This window comes from Dendropsophus ebraccatus, chromosome 3 (assembly GCF_027789765.1).
Source record: "Dendropsophus ebraccatus isolate aDenEbr1 chromosome 3, aDenEbr1.pat, whole genome shotgun sequence".
Lineage (NCBI taxonomy): Eukaryota > Metazoa > Chordata > Amphibia > Anura > Hylidae > Dendropsophus > Dendropsophus ebraccatus.
In genome coordinates this window covers 46,803,761-46,818,423 of record NC_091456.1, presented here as the reverse complement: position 1 = coordinate 46,818,423, position 14,663 = coordinate 46,803,761, and the positions used below count along the sequence as shown (strand labels likewise).

The 14,663-nt window shown below is 43.2% G+C and overlaps 1 protein-coding gene across 1 annotated transcript in view; it reads right to left on the bottom strand.

The window, feature by feature from the left end:
- The window catches only part of SPTLC1 (serine palmitoyltransferase long chain base subunit 1), a 50,639-nt gene that overhangs the window by 14,311 nt on the left and 21,665 nt on the right, over nt 1-14,663 (bottom strand). The window contains exons 7-9 of the mRNA XM_069961676.1: nt 11,013-11,142; nt 8,077-8,166; nt 7,369-7,476 (exon numbers count right to left, since the gene is read on the bottom strand). Coding sequence (XP_069817777.1) covers nt 7,369-7,476; nt 8,077-8,166; nt 11,013-11,142 — 328 coding nt within the window. The remainder of the gene's footprint in view (nt 1-7,368; nt 7,477-8,076; nt 8,167-11,012; nt 11,143-14,663) is intronic.

Genomic DNA, 14,663 nt, shown 5'->3' with positions numbered 1-14,663 from the left:
GTCAGCTAGAAAAGACATCCAAAACTGCTTACATGGCTACAGAGCTCTGACACTATTCATCCTTAGGCTATGTTCACACTACGTATCAGACCGGCCGTTCACGGAACGGCCGGTCTGTGCCCGGATCATCGCGGCCTCTACTTAAGTACCAGACTGATGATCCATCCGGCCGCAGAGCTCTGATGTGGGTGCATCAGCGCGCGCCCGCATCAGAGCTTCCCATGGCACACAGTGAAGCAAACGGTCGGAGCCGCTCGCTTCACTGTGTGAACTGACAGGGCTTTCTGCGGCTGGAATTCACTGAATTCCGGCTGGCAAAAACTGACATGTCAGTTATTTGCAGCCCCGTATGGGATCCCGGCCGGAGCGCATACAACGTGTGTACGCTCCGGCCGGGATCCCATAAAGAAACAGGCATTGTTCCACCGCGCCAAAAGTACGTCCGTTGTTGCCATCTGCAACAACGGCCGTACTTTTACGTAGTGTGAACATAGCCTTTTACTGTAGATGTGTGAAGCTGCAATAATCAAAAAAAATATAAGTACAATTCTTTTTATTACTGCTCTAAAATAACATAGGGGTGTGGCCCTGGTGCTTAAGTGCACAGACATAATCTGTCCACACCTTTACGAAAAGTGTGTAAGTAATTTGATTTCAAGTTAACAGTTTCCCTTTAAATCTAAAAAACACAAATAAAAGCATCAAATGTCAATCTCCAGCTTATGCACCACAACTTGTCTTAGTTGAATGATGGTCTGATTGACCCTTTTATCATGTAAAGGGTTCTAGTAGATGATCAGCTTGAGCATAGATTTAGAATGTTCTACGATTACATATGCAAAAAAAGAGCCTGTGTAGCCTCATTGAAGAGCCTTGAAACACAGGACTAGCCAGATATCCCTCCGGGCAGGGCCCAGACAAGGGGTGGCACCTGTAGGGAAACCACCAAAACCACCATATTTATTCGCCCTATAAGTCAATGTAATGACAAGGGAAAAACAAGGGAAAGACCAAGCCCAGGTATTCGTACACAGACAGCCGTTTCAGGTTGTTACCCCTCATCAGTGTGGAGCAGGATTCTGGCTAGGTAGGAGCAATGCCTAGTAGAGCCAACAGACCCTAATGGCTCTACTAGGCATTGCTCCCACCTAGCCAGAATCCTGCTCCACACTGATGAGGTTCACCACCCCAAAACAGCTGTATGTGGATGGACACCTGGCCTTGGTTTTTCCCTTGTCATTACATTGACTTATAGAGCCACTTAATATGGTGGTTTTGGTGGTTTCCCTACAGAAGCCACCGCTTGGCTGGGCCCTTCCTGGAGGGATATCTGGCTAGTCCTGTGTTTTGAGACATAAATGAGGCTCCATGGGCTCTTTTTTGCATATTTCTATTTTTCAGGGAGCAATGCACCTAGAATTTCACTGTATTGAGCACTTTGGCAGACAGTTTTCTTTGGCTGGTCTCCCTTAGATCAATGATCCTTTTACTAGAATTATATGGAATATGAACATTTTATTTATGACCTGCACATAACAAATTAACGGGCATCCTTGCCTGTCAATCACCCCTTAGAGCACGCTGACTGGACAGAGAGTCATGGCTAATAGTAAATGTAGGAGACAGCACTTCTTGTGAAAAAACATGATTTTTTTTTATTCACATCAGACGCGACGTTTCGGCTGGTACTTCAGCCTTTCTCAAGCGCTTGAGAAAGGCCAAAGTAACAGCCGAAACATCGCATCTGATTTGAATAAAAAAAAATCCCGTTTTTTTCACAAGTGCTATCTCTGTTGCTATTGGATTGAAGCCGAACGGAAGAGTCCTGTGCGGTGAGACGTGCACTCCATCTAAATATTCTTATTTTTTCCACTTTTTCCAGTGCTGTCCCAGTTGATTTTTTATAAGAGAGTCATGGCTAGTCACAGCCCAGATGACTAGTCTACATATCTTCCCGGCCTCGCTCGCGGGATTAAAAAGTATTTTTCAGACATGAAGACTACGAAGCCCAGGACCCCCAATACCATTGGAGGCCCGGCTGTGAGGTGTGTGCACCCATTCTGGGAGCCCAGTCAACACAAAAGTACTGATTGGTTCCCTTTAAAGGAGTGGACAAAAAGGCAAAACTTGGGAAGAAAGTGGATTCTAAAGACACTAAACACAAAATCCAAAAGTAGCATCACATGCAACCTACAACATAGTAGGCAAGATGAAGTCTGGACTTAAGAACAGAAAGCAGCAGTTTCATCACTCCTTGCTGGAAAGAATAATGTGTGACAATAGCGCTGGACCGGAAGTTTTATACTATACATAATAACTCCATAAATCAGTTTTAATTGGCTAAGGATGAATGCAGGCGGCCTCAGACTAAAGATTTATAGAACTTTTGGAGACATCATTACTTAACCACACGTACCAAGGATTTATAACTAGGGTTCACATGTTAAATAATGACATTTCTGTGCACAAGTTTCAAAGAGCCAAGAAACTTTTAGCACCAGCTTTCACGGGCCTCTCCTGTGTGCAGACTTTTACATGATAAGGTAAATGGACTGAAAAGCAATTTACTTACCATAAAATTAATTTCAATTTCCTCTGCTGAAAGCAGAATGAAGCCCCATTGTGTGTTCTGAAATACTTCGGCTCGGCACACGCTTTGGAAATGCCACATCTCAGCCAACATCATTACAAATGTGTAAGAACTATTTTATGCCACACTCACATAATAGGCCAGTCCATATGACATACGCAGTGGTTACAGTGTAAGAGCAGGTACTATGTCAACTGGTTTAATTGCTCCCATTTGTCCTATGTGCTGAGGCTCCGCTAAGGAGTGCTATGTAGGAGGGAGAACCAACAGACTTAAAGGGAATGTGTCATCAGAAAATTACCTATTGTTTAACCCCCTCCCGCCGCTGCACTGTAAATGAACGTCGTTGCAGCCTACGCCTGATGCTGCAGCAACATTAATTTACGACTTAAAATGACACAGGCGTAGAAGCTGCGCCTGTGTCATCCACGGAGGGTCCCGGCTATCGGTAATAGCCGAAGACATGCTGCAACTCCAGTGCTGAGAGTTAACCCTATAGATACTGCGGTCAGCGCGACTTCAGCATCTATAGGGCTTCTGACAGAGAATTCTCCCTCTACAGAGGGAGAATTCTCTGTCTGCTGTTCATCGGGGCTCTGTAAAGTGATCACAGAGACCCGATGGTAGCCATGTAAACCGGAAGCCTCAGGCTTCTGGTTTCCAGGCTACGGAGGCCGGCGGGGGGAGGAAGGGAAGGCTGTGCGCACGCCCATGAGGTCTGCCCCCTCCCTTCTCTCCCCTGCCGTTGGCACAAGATAATAACAGCGGCAGGAGACAGAATAGAGGGGGCAGACACAGGGACATCAGCTTATTTTTAAAGGATTTTGGTGATTTTTTTTTTTTTTTTTAATTGTTCCCATTTTACTATTATAAAAAATTTATTTGAAAACTTGGAGTTTTAATTGTGTCTACTGGGTCTAAAACAGAGCTGACACTTCCTGTTCTGTCTGTGGTGATAAGAGGAAGCATTACAGCAACATGTGACACCAGTAGATGGAGGAGACAATAGCAGCATGGGGAATAACCGCTACAAAGGTCAGAGTATGTTTCACATTCATCTCAAAAGGGACAGACTATGTCTGCTGTCGTCTGTCGTTATGTCCAGGAGTCTTGCCATAAAGAATGCGTTACCAAACTGTGGCCCTCCAACTGTTGCAAAACCACAATTCCCATCATGCCCAGACAGCTAAAGCTTTGGCTGTCCAGACATGATGGGAATTGTAGTTTTGTAACAGCTGGAGAGCCGCAGTTTGAAGACTAAGGGCCCTATTCCACCGGACGATTATCGTTTGCATAATCGTTAACGATTAACGATCTCAATGACCGCTATTGCGAAAGACCTAAAAACGTTCACTCATTTCCATGGAGCGATAATCGTTACTTATGATCGTATTTGCGATCGTTTTTCTTCGCCCTTTCTTCGCAATTGCGTTCGTATCTACTGCGAATGACCAAACAACTTCTTATTCAATGCGAACGATTTGCGAACGTTTTGCGAACGAGCAAAGATAAAAATAGGTCCAGGTCTTACAAAGCGATCAACGATTTCTCATTCGGTCGTTAATCGTTAACTGCATTTCAACCGAACGATTATCGTTTAGATTCGAACGATTTAACGATAATCTGAACGATAATCGTCTGGTGGAATAGGGCCCTAACACTAAATGCTGTTAAAGACAGCTCAGGCAAGATGTAAGCCCTCATAGCAATGGACAAAAAGTGAAAAAAAAAAATTAAATAAAAGGATGTGTATTAGTATATGGTTCTAATTAGTAAAAGGAAATCTAGACAACAAATTCCTTTAAGGCTATGTTCACACCACTGATGACAGGAACAATGTCCTCTACTTTCAAATGACAGCTCACTGGTTCATCTTGCCTGCCATTATGTTATTACATTTAATTTCACCCTAATATATATATTATACCCTTTGATATATCTGGGCCATGGGGTCCACTGCAGAGTATGAGTTTAGCTCTTTTTGTGAGTACAGTGGTGCCTTGGATTACGGGCATAATTTGTTCTGGGACCACGCTTGTAATCCAAATCCACTCTTAAACCAATGCAAATTTTCCCATAATAAATCATAGAACTGCAGACAATTGGTTCCACACCCAAAAAATAATGATTTATTATTCTGAATATCATTTAAAACAGATGAAACAAACATTCAGAAACAGCAGAATATGTGATATTTTAAGTTACTATACAGTAATGGAGAGGATGGGAAACTCAAGGGCTGACAGAGACTGGGAGTATGAAGGAATGAGCAGGACAGATGTGGGAACATACATGCAGCCCTCTCTGTCTGCGGAGAGAGAGGTTACAGCTATGAAGCGATTACATACACCATCCTGTCCCCTGATGTAAGCCCCAGCCAGAAGTGGATCTGCTATGATTTGGAAGGTGAGGGAGATTTCCTGGGTCAGAACTCCCACCCAGCACAGGGAGCTCTTAAACCAAAGCAATGCTCTTAAACAAAGTCACAATTTTGAAAAACTGTGAGCTCTTAAAGGGGTAGTGTGGCGCTCAGAAATTATTCACAGAATAACACACATTACAAAGTTATACAACTTTGTAATGTATGTTATGTCTGTGAATCGCCCCGTTCCCCGTGTCCCCCCACCCGTGTACCCGGAAGTGTGGTGCATTATACATTACATGATCCGTGTCGAGGGCCGTCCGCCATCTTGTGCCAAACGTCATCTTCGGACGGACGGCCGAGTCGCTGCCGCCCGTTCCCCCTCTGCCGCGTCACAACTGTGCTCAGCCGCGATTGGCTGATGACATAGAAACATAGAAGATTGTCGGCAGAAAAAGACCACTGGGTCCATCTAGTCTGCCCTTTTAGTATTTTCTTTCTTATTATCTTAGGATAGATATATGTCTATCCCAGGCGTGTTTAAATTCTGTTATTGTAGATTTACCAACCACCTCTGCTCAAAGTTTGTTCCAGGTATCTACTACTCTTTCAGTAAAATAATATTTTCTTACATTGCTTCTGATCTTTCCCCCAACTAACCTCTCACTGTGTCCTCTTGTTCTTGAGCTCAGTTTTTTACTAAAAACACTTCCCTCCTGAACCTTATTTAGTCCTTTAACATACGTAAAGGTTTCAATCATGTCCCCCCCCCCTTTCCCGTCTTTCCTCCAGACTATAAAGATTCAAATCTTTAAGTCTTTCCTGATATGGTTTATGCCTCACACCCTCCACCATTTTTGTAGCCCGTCTTTGGACCCGTTCTATTTTATCAATGTCCTTTTTTAGGTGAGGTCTCCAGAACTGGACACAGTATTCCAGATGTGGCCTCACCAGAGCTCTATACAGGGGGATCACAATCTCCCTCTTCCTACTGGTTATACCTCTAGCTATACACCCCAGCATACAATTTGCTTTCCCCACCGCCTAGTTGCACTGGTGACTCATTTTAAGGCTGTCAGAAATCATTACCCCTAAATCCTTCTCTTCTGAAGTCTTTTCCAACACAGTACTGCCGATGTGATACTCGGATAGAGGATTCCTACTCCCCAAGTGCATTATTTTACATTTGGAAACGTTGAACTTCAATTTCCACTGTTTGGACCACTTATCTAGCAAAGCTAAATCATTTTCCATATTACTGACACCTCCAGGAATATCCACCCTATTGCACACTTTTGTGTTGTCAGCAAACAGACAAACTTTACCTACCAAACCTTCTCCTATGTCACTTACAAACATATTAAAAAGAATAGGACCCAGAACAGACCCTTGTGGCACACCACTTGTAACCAGTCTCTGCTCAGAATATACACCATTAACAACAACCCTCTGATATCTATCCTTCAGCCAACCCCAAATCCACTGAACTATCCAGGGATTTAGTATAATTTTCTCCAACTTCTCTATCAGCTCTTTATGGGAAACTGTATCAAAAGCTTTGCTGAAGTCCAGATAGGCGATATCCACAGCACCACCTTCATCCAGCACTTTTGTGGCATAATCAAAGAAATCAATGAGATTAGTCTGACATGATCGGCTTTCAGTAAAGCCATGCTGGTTTGGATCCATCAAATTGTTGATTCTTAGGTGATCCATTATCTTCTTTTTAGAAGAGTTTCCATCATTTTCACTACTACAGATGTCAGGCTCACTGGCCTGTAGTTACTGGGCTCTTCTCTATTCCCCTTCTTGTGGATTGGTATAACATTGGCTGTTCTCCAATCATCGGGGAAATCTCCTGTTAGCAGGGATTGGTTATACAGATCTGTCAGGGGGGCAGCAATCACAGATCTGAGTTCTTTAAGAACCCTGGGATGGATCCCATCTGGACCCATCGCCTTATTCAGCTTTAAACAAGCAAGTTCCTCTGCAACTTCAGCCTCTGAAAATACTGGGCGGCCGGCATTCGGAACAGACGGAGCTGTTCGCCGTCCGCCCGAAGAAGAAGTCACTCGCTGAAGATAGAAGACTGGTGTCGGCACGTGACAGGTGAGTATAGCGCACCACACTTCCGGGTACACGGGTGGGGGTAGTGGGACACGGGGAAGGGGGCCATTCAAAGACATAACATACATTACAAAGTTGTATAACTTTGTAATGTGTGTTAGTCTGTGAATAATCTTTTACCGCCGCACTACCCCTTTAAACCAAAACGCTCTTAAACCAAGTTACTCTTAAACCAAGGTACCACTGTATAGTGATAATCGCAATGCTCTATAAATAAAAGATGACACATAGTAGAATATAGTATCAGATAATATCAATGTATATTTTTGTACTAACGGAAGAAACTTACGTTTATTCCAAAGTGTTCAGTGACTCCTCGTCCATGTTCCCCTAGTACTCCAAACGAGAGGCTTTCCTCCAGGAATATTCTGACTTTGTATTTGTATTTTAACTCAACCTGCAATTTCCAAAGACATTAAAAGCTAACGTTTCAACAAAAATGAAAGGCATATAAACACTGGGGAAGAAAATACGTGCATGAATTACAGGACTCAGCAAAGCTATTCCAATAGACCACTTAACATTTATAATAGAACATATAAAAAAGAAGTTTGCACCCCGTGATTATTTTTAAATGGTCACCACATAAATGGAAAGAAAAGGGCTCCATACATCGCTAGGGCTCCTTTATTAAAGCAAAACAGCTTTACATCGCTCCAGTGGTTCTGCATGGATGCTCTCAACGATATCAATGGGAATATATATATATATATATATATATATATATATATATATATATATATATATATATATATAATGTTGGCCGAACTGTTTCACGTCTACGAGCAGCCTTACTTTCTTACAGATTTTTTCAGCCAAAGCCAGGAATGGATTTGAAAAGAGGAGAAATCTCAGTCTTATCTTTACGCCCTGTTCTCCGTTTATAGTCCATTCCTGGCTTTGGCTGAAAAAATCTGTCAGATAATCTGTCAGGCATCTTTTGGTGTAATAGAGTCCTTAGATATGCAACATATTAGTGTGAAAAAAATTTACGTACCAGTTTTGGAAGAGGACAGATGTCACCAGTGTTCATATAAAGTCCTTCAGCAACAATAAATCGCCTGGTCACTCTGGCTTTGCGTGGATTCTTTTGGGATAAAGGACACAAATATAGTATTCAGGTACATTATACAACGTACAAATGTACAGACATATGTATGGTACAGATTTCCTAGTCTTCCCATCTGCATACTGGGGTTTTTTTCTCAGCAACAAACACCATGAACCTAATGATATCTCTCACTGTGGCTATTTATTATACAACGATCAGCTCTTGGCAGAAGCCAACAAAGTCCACTTGTAAAGGCCAGGAAAATAGAGAGAAAATCAAAATCTGTGTTTGTTACACAAATTACATGAAAAAAAACATTGCTAAAATAAGCATTGATCTCCTGAGCACTGGCTGATACATAGGAATTCCACAAATTATACAAGCATATTACTCATAAAATTTACAAGCCCATGTGGGTGATCCCTCGCAGTGTGGCCTAGGTTAGCACCACATTTGTTTTGCATTCTGCTTTTTTTTTTGCACAGAAAAAAGTAACACATGGTTTTATCCATTCTATCTATCAATATACATTGTGCTTTGGATGCATGAGCTATATACCTAGTGGGATAATTTACTTCTTTACTGGAGCTGTGTACATTAAATCCTCATGTTACATTTGTATGCAATTTGTTACACCACATTAAGAGAGACTGACCCTGAATCCAAAGAAGTTATTATTACTTCTACTTTTATTGGCCAGTTGAGGTTACTAGGCCTCATTTTTCTTGTGTTGTAAAGTAGTCGAATAATTATCATATATTGCCACAAGTGAGATTTACATGGATACATGATTTAGCTGAAAGGCTTGCCATAAACTGACATCAGTAAAAGTGTGTTTAATATAGAGGTTTCTATAAAAGATCATTTCCCCCGGTGGAACAACTCTCTAGCATTCTAGAACAAACATATTGTTTCGGAATGATTTCTTTTATTAACAACTTGCCAATACAAAGTCTATTGCATGTATTAATGCAGACCTTACACTCAGGATATCAGTCATTACTCCACAGAACTCGATAATAAAATAAGGCTGTGAAAATGGCAGCCAGGCTTTACAGATGTAATACTCCCACCTCTTCCATTTATCACGTAGGGATTTAATAAATTACTATATCTTAGCAAGACAGGCTTTCACTGGACAGCAGTCACATGTCTGTGAAAATGTCTGACCCAAGAGGAGCCTTAAAGGAGTATTCCCATCTAAGCTTGTTTTCCTGTATCAATAGGATAGGGATAGCAAGCCAATTACTGGAGGTCCAACTACAGCAGTGTTTCTCAAACTGTAAGGCGCCCCCTAGTTGTTGGTGAGGCGCAGCTGTGGAGTCAGTATTCAGAAAAGAGACTATAAGCTGCACAGTTCTTTCCCTAAATGCAACAATCTCTGGTTAAGGGACATCATTGACTCATTTGATGCTTATTTAATGTTATACAGAGGTTAGGAGACAAATGAAGGGTAGACTGAGCAATAGTTTTTATCTTTGCATGGACTTCCATCACAGAATGGGTCGTCGAACATTTCCAAGTTCAGCACAGCCCCATAGAGAATAAATGGCAACTTGGCCATGCAGATCTAGTAAGCGCTCCATTCATTGCGGGGTAATTGTATCTCCAGTTACAGGATTGGCGAGGGTCCAGTGGTCCGGTTATGAGCAGGTGATAACAAGCTGAGATAGGAATAACCATTTAAAAAAGGGTATTTTGCCCACTAGAAACATGCAACAATAAACCTGGCTTAAAAAAGTAAAGTTACTAACTGCAAGGATGTGTAAAAAACACAGTTAGAATCAGGGACCCAAGTCTACAAAGTGATATCAAAAATGGAAAGTCTGTAGACTGACCACAGGTCCTCTTTAAAGAGGATGTACCATCAGGTACATCCTCTTCAATGTGACCCAGTGACGGGACCCGTGGATAGAACGGTGCCGTACACGGTAACAAGGCCGCAGTTCAAAAAACGTACCGGGCACCGGCTTCCCCGTGACAGTGCCGATCTATCCCTGGGTCAGATTAAAGAGGATGTACCTGATGGTAAATCCTCTTTAAGTTCTTATTATACAGGGTGATTATCGTATTCCATGTAAAAAGGGCCCAGAAATCGTTCAAAAAACCATCCATGCTTATTCGGCGGCTTACTGCATCTTTTAGGTAGACATAGAAACTCTTATTTATTTGTCAGCAGCACATCGCCCCATCTAAACAGGTGATGCATCACTGACAATGAGGGAAGTAAATGAAAGAATAATTTACATAGGGCGACTGTCAAGAGGGAAGGTCCACATGAAAAAATCCTGTGTAAATTGCCCTTTCAGTAAATGCCTTGTACATAGGCAGCACTTGTATTGAGCTTACGGTCTGCCTGTCTATAGGGAACTTTACAGCTTGCATACAGGAGAACATAAGCCAAGCCCCATTCAGCACTGTAAACAGTAACATACACCCACAAAAGAGAGGGGAGAATTTTCTTACCATAAAGCCATGGCACAATACACAGACATATAGGAAAAGTGCAACTCCATTGGAATACACTATATTATATTATATATATATATATATATATATATATATATATATATATATATATATATATATATTTATTTATTTTTAGCAGAGAGCCTACTGGAACATTTCCCCTATTTTTTACCAGCATGCCCTGGGACCCCTGCAGACAAGAGTACAACTAATTTATCAGAATGTGAACAGTCTAAAAGAAAGACAAAACGAACGCATAAATAAGATTACAAGATGAATATTAAATGATATCCTTCTTGGCTGTCCATATGAATAGCATTCTTTCCATGGATATGGATGCTTACATACAAACACAGCATGCAGATCTGTGGAGGCAGCATGCTTCTAGCTAGTAATCACAATGAATTATTCACCTTTTGATCTTCTAGTTCCTGTTCCTTTAACAATCGCTCCAAGTCACTCATATCATTGTGTTTGAAGTACTTGATGTTGCTTCTTGATGCTTGGAGTCCCTTCTGAATAGCAAAACATGCAGCTTCATCCCTGTGAAACCAAAGATGATCATGGTTAATAAAGCCATAGCCATACACTTTATAATACAAAGTGTAAAACAGTACCACTCCTGTGTAATTTCCATTAGGTCATTAATCAAACCACATGTAATCTATGAAAGACAGCTATAAACAATACTAATGGTGATTCATGGTGATGTCAGAAACAATATGTGGGTCAACCAAATGCAGAAAAAGCAGTGATGTGAGACAAAGGTTCAACTTTGCACCCTGAACTTATGCTTCGCCTATTCTAGTAAACCTTTATATTAAAGCTGTAGAATATAAAGTTTTTTGGCAGCTTACGGCTCCCACCGGTTCGCTCGTCTCCCCGCACTGGATCAGTATCAGTGGATAATAAAGTAAATTTGGGGGTTTAGAGGCTGTAGAGATCTCCACACATGGTTTCAGTCATATATAAATAAAAATAATAACTTGCCCAAGAGCAACACAGCTGCACTTCAGTAATAAAAGGGTGTGCTACACAGTAAAGATGGAGACTGAAAAAGAAATGAAGTACAGGCTTATAAAGACAACAAGAACATGCAAGCTGTTCTGTAAAAACACAAAACACATCAAACTCCAAAGATAAGTACATAATATATAATCCACTACAAATAAACCTTAATGAGGGAAGTATCAGCAGGTTAGATGACTCTAACCTACTGATATCTCCCTACAGCACACAGGGCACTGAGGATGAAGGTGAGTCTCTTACCTTCATCCTCAATGCCATTTCCACAAAGTTGGAAGTTAACTTGTTATGCCAATAAGATGGTTTGATGCACTGGGAGACAGGACTACTGGTGCTGGCTGGGCTGGTGCACTAGGGGTTGATAGTGCATCAAACCACCTTATTAGCGTAACAATTTAAATGGAAATGTATAGGTCCGTTTTATAGACTTATATCCAGTATTTTAAAATTTAAGTGCACCAGATGTATACCATCTGTAAAAACCAGAATCTGAGCACGATAAGGGAGATCAACCAAGAAGCCCAGATGCAGATGAACAGGGCCCTTTAACCTGTCATTTACAGCACTTATGTGGAAGATAGGTGCAGCTGTGTCCTGTACACCCTGTAAAGCAGACCTGTCAAGCAGGCTTTTGGTTTATATAATAACACCATGACCGTATATATACACACCTTTGTTATGATAACTGACCCTTCCAGCACCAAGATATCCCACATTTCATTGATGTGCAAAATGATAAGCCCAGCCAGGTTCACCCCATCCACTTGTTAGTCACCACCACCTCTGGGGCTGCATGTAACCTCTCCACCACTCTGTTCTACACCTCTGCCTCTTACAAGACATTCTGCATAAGTGTTGTGGAACAATGGGGCCGCATGTGTGCAGTAATCATGCCTTTTCATGGCAGCCTCAAAGCTTGTCCTTTGCTTGTTCGCTGCTCACAGTTTTGGGTTAACATTTTAATGTAAGGTTCTCCATTTGCAAGTGATTCGGTTTTTGGGTTGTGGAAGCCACCTATCATTAGGGCAGTGATATTACTTTGGTGCTAAAGGGGGTAGGGACAGAAGTCTGTGGTATATCGTAGGTGGCGGGATGGTGGCCGGATGGTGGTGGGGGGAATATATGGGGGTCAGGTAGTTTGAGTCCATGACTTATCACGCTCCTCTCAGTCTATGGCAGGCAGTGATGTATTGTGCCACTATAGTTGCTGTGGTCTCTTCTTCCCCCAGCAGGGTGAGGAGTTTCTCTTCCTCCTCCATGGTGGAGAAGCCTGGAAGGAGATTGGAGAGTCGCCTATGCTGAGTATTTGGAGCAGTGTAGCAAGAAGTGGGCCTCATCCTCCACGGCCTCCTGCTCGCACTGCTGGCACAGTCTGCTCTCCCTGGGCTTGTACGTCTGTCGGTGCCGCCTTGTTTCATTGGCCAGGTTGTGGGCGCTCAGTCTGTAGCAGCTCAGGGTTTTCCGGCCTCTGTGGTTGGGTAGTTTCTCCAGATATGGGGCCAGTCTGTAATCCCTCTGCAGATTCTGGTATATGGTCAGTTTCTGGGATTCTCTGATGTCATTCCTCCAGACGCTGATGTAATCCTCCCTACCCTTGTCTATTGTCTTCTAGATCTGGCTTTTCGTAATGATGTGCTGGTTGGCAACAAGGTTGGGTTGGGTTTGGGCGACTTGTTCCCAGGGACTTTGTTTTCCTGGGGTTTCTTGGTGCAGCAAGGCCTTGTCATGGTAGGAGCTGGGACTGCTGCTGTGTAGGTGGGCCCTAAATGATAGCGCCTTCTTGTGGACAGCAAAGTGTAGTGGGAACCTGCCCAGCTCTGCTCGTCAGGCGCTGTTCGATGTGCTTCGATGGACCTGGAGAAGGTATTTACAGAATTCTAGGTGAAAGACTTCTTTGGGTCCAGAGTCCCACTTTGACCAGTCTGGGTATATCTCGGTGCCCCAGACTTCACTAACATACAGAAGGATTGGGGCAATGATGGTGTCTCTATCTCTCTCCTATCTAATCTATCTAGTTACATGTCCCCTTTAAATCTCTGGCCACCTCAATCTCTTACATTCTATAGATCTCTGCCAGGATGATGTCACCAGCCGTGCCAACCGGGACGGGACGGGGGGGGTGAGGGCCGTCTAACACGCCGCACAGGTGGGGGGCCCATAGGATGGACAGGTGGGCGGGGGCGTTCTCACATGCCGGACAGGTTAGAGGCCGCTGGGATGGACAGGCGGGCCGGTCTCACACTCCCGCAAGTTCAGGGGGCCCCTGCAACGTGCGGGAAGGCGGTCTCACACGCCGGGCATTTAGGGGCGAGCAGCTGGGACAGACAGGCGGGCGGGGGCTGGTCCGATATGCCGAACAGTTGGGGGACCGATGGGAAGGGCAGAGAGGCAGTCTGACACGCCGGACAGGTTGGGGCCAGCTGACATGGACGGGCGGACGGCCGCTCTGACACGCCGGGCGGGGGAAGAGAGGCGCTCTGACATACAGTGCAAATCTCCTATGTGCTGTCTGTGCATCCCTGCAAAGACAGCACATAGGAGACCTCCTTCAACCTGTGCAGGGAACAGATGTGCGGGTTGATAGTGAAAATACTGCAGATACGTCCTGGTAAAGTTGAGCTCGGTTAACAGACGCCAGTGACGGTATCGGTATTTTCATGGTATACCGCCCAGCCCTTCTTTTTAGGCTGGTTTGCATATCAATTATTATTGTTATTGTAACAAAAATATACAAGGATACAGGGTCAGAAGTCCTATACAGCCTCGGCCTTCGGTTATACACCAAAAACCCTCACAGGTAGCATTTAAAGTTATACTACAGCCTTCCAAAACATCATGTATTCTAACAACACAGGCTAACATTTAGCATGGAAATGTACTTTCCATTTAAATTCTTGTCTCATAGCACATAACAGCATTAGACAGATGACTACATCCCCGCCGCTGCCTGTCACCCACCCGGGGTATTAAAGTCCTTTTTTGGGGGTATACAGCTCCGCTACGTGCCGCGGCTGCTGCAGGAGCTGTATGCAGCAGTT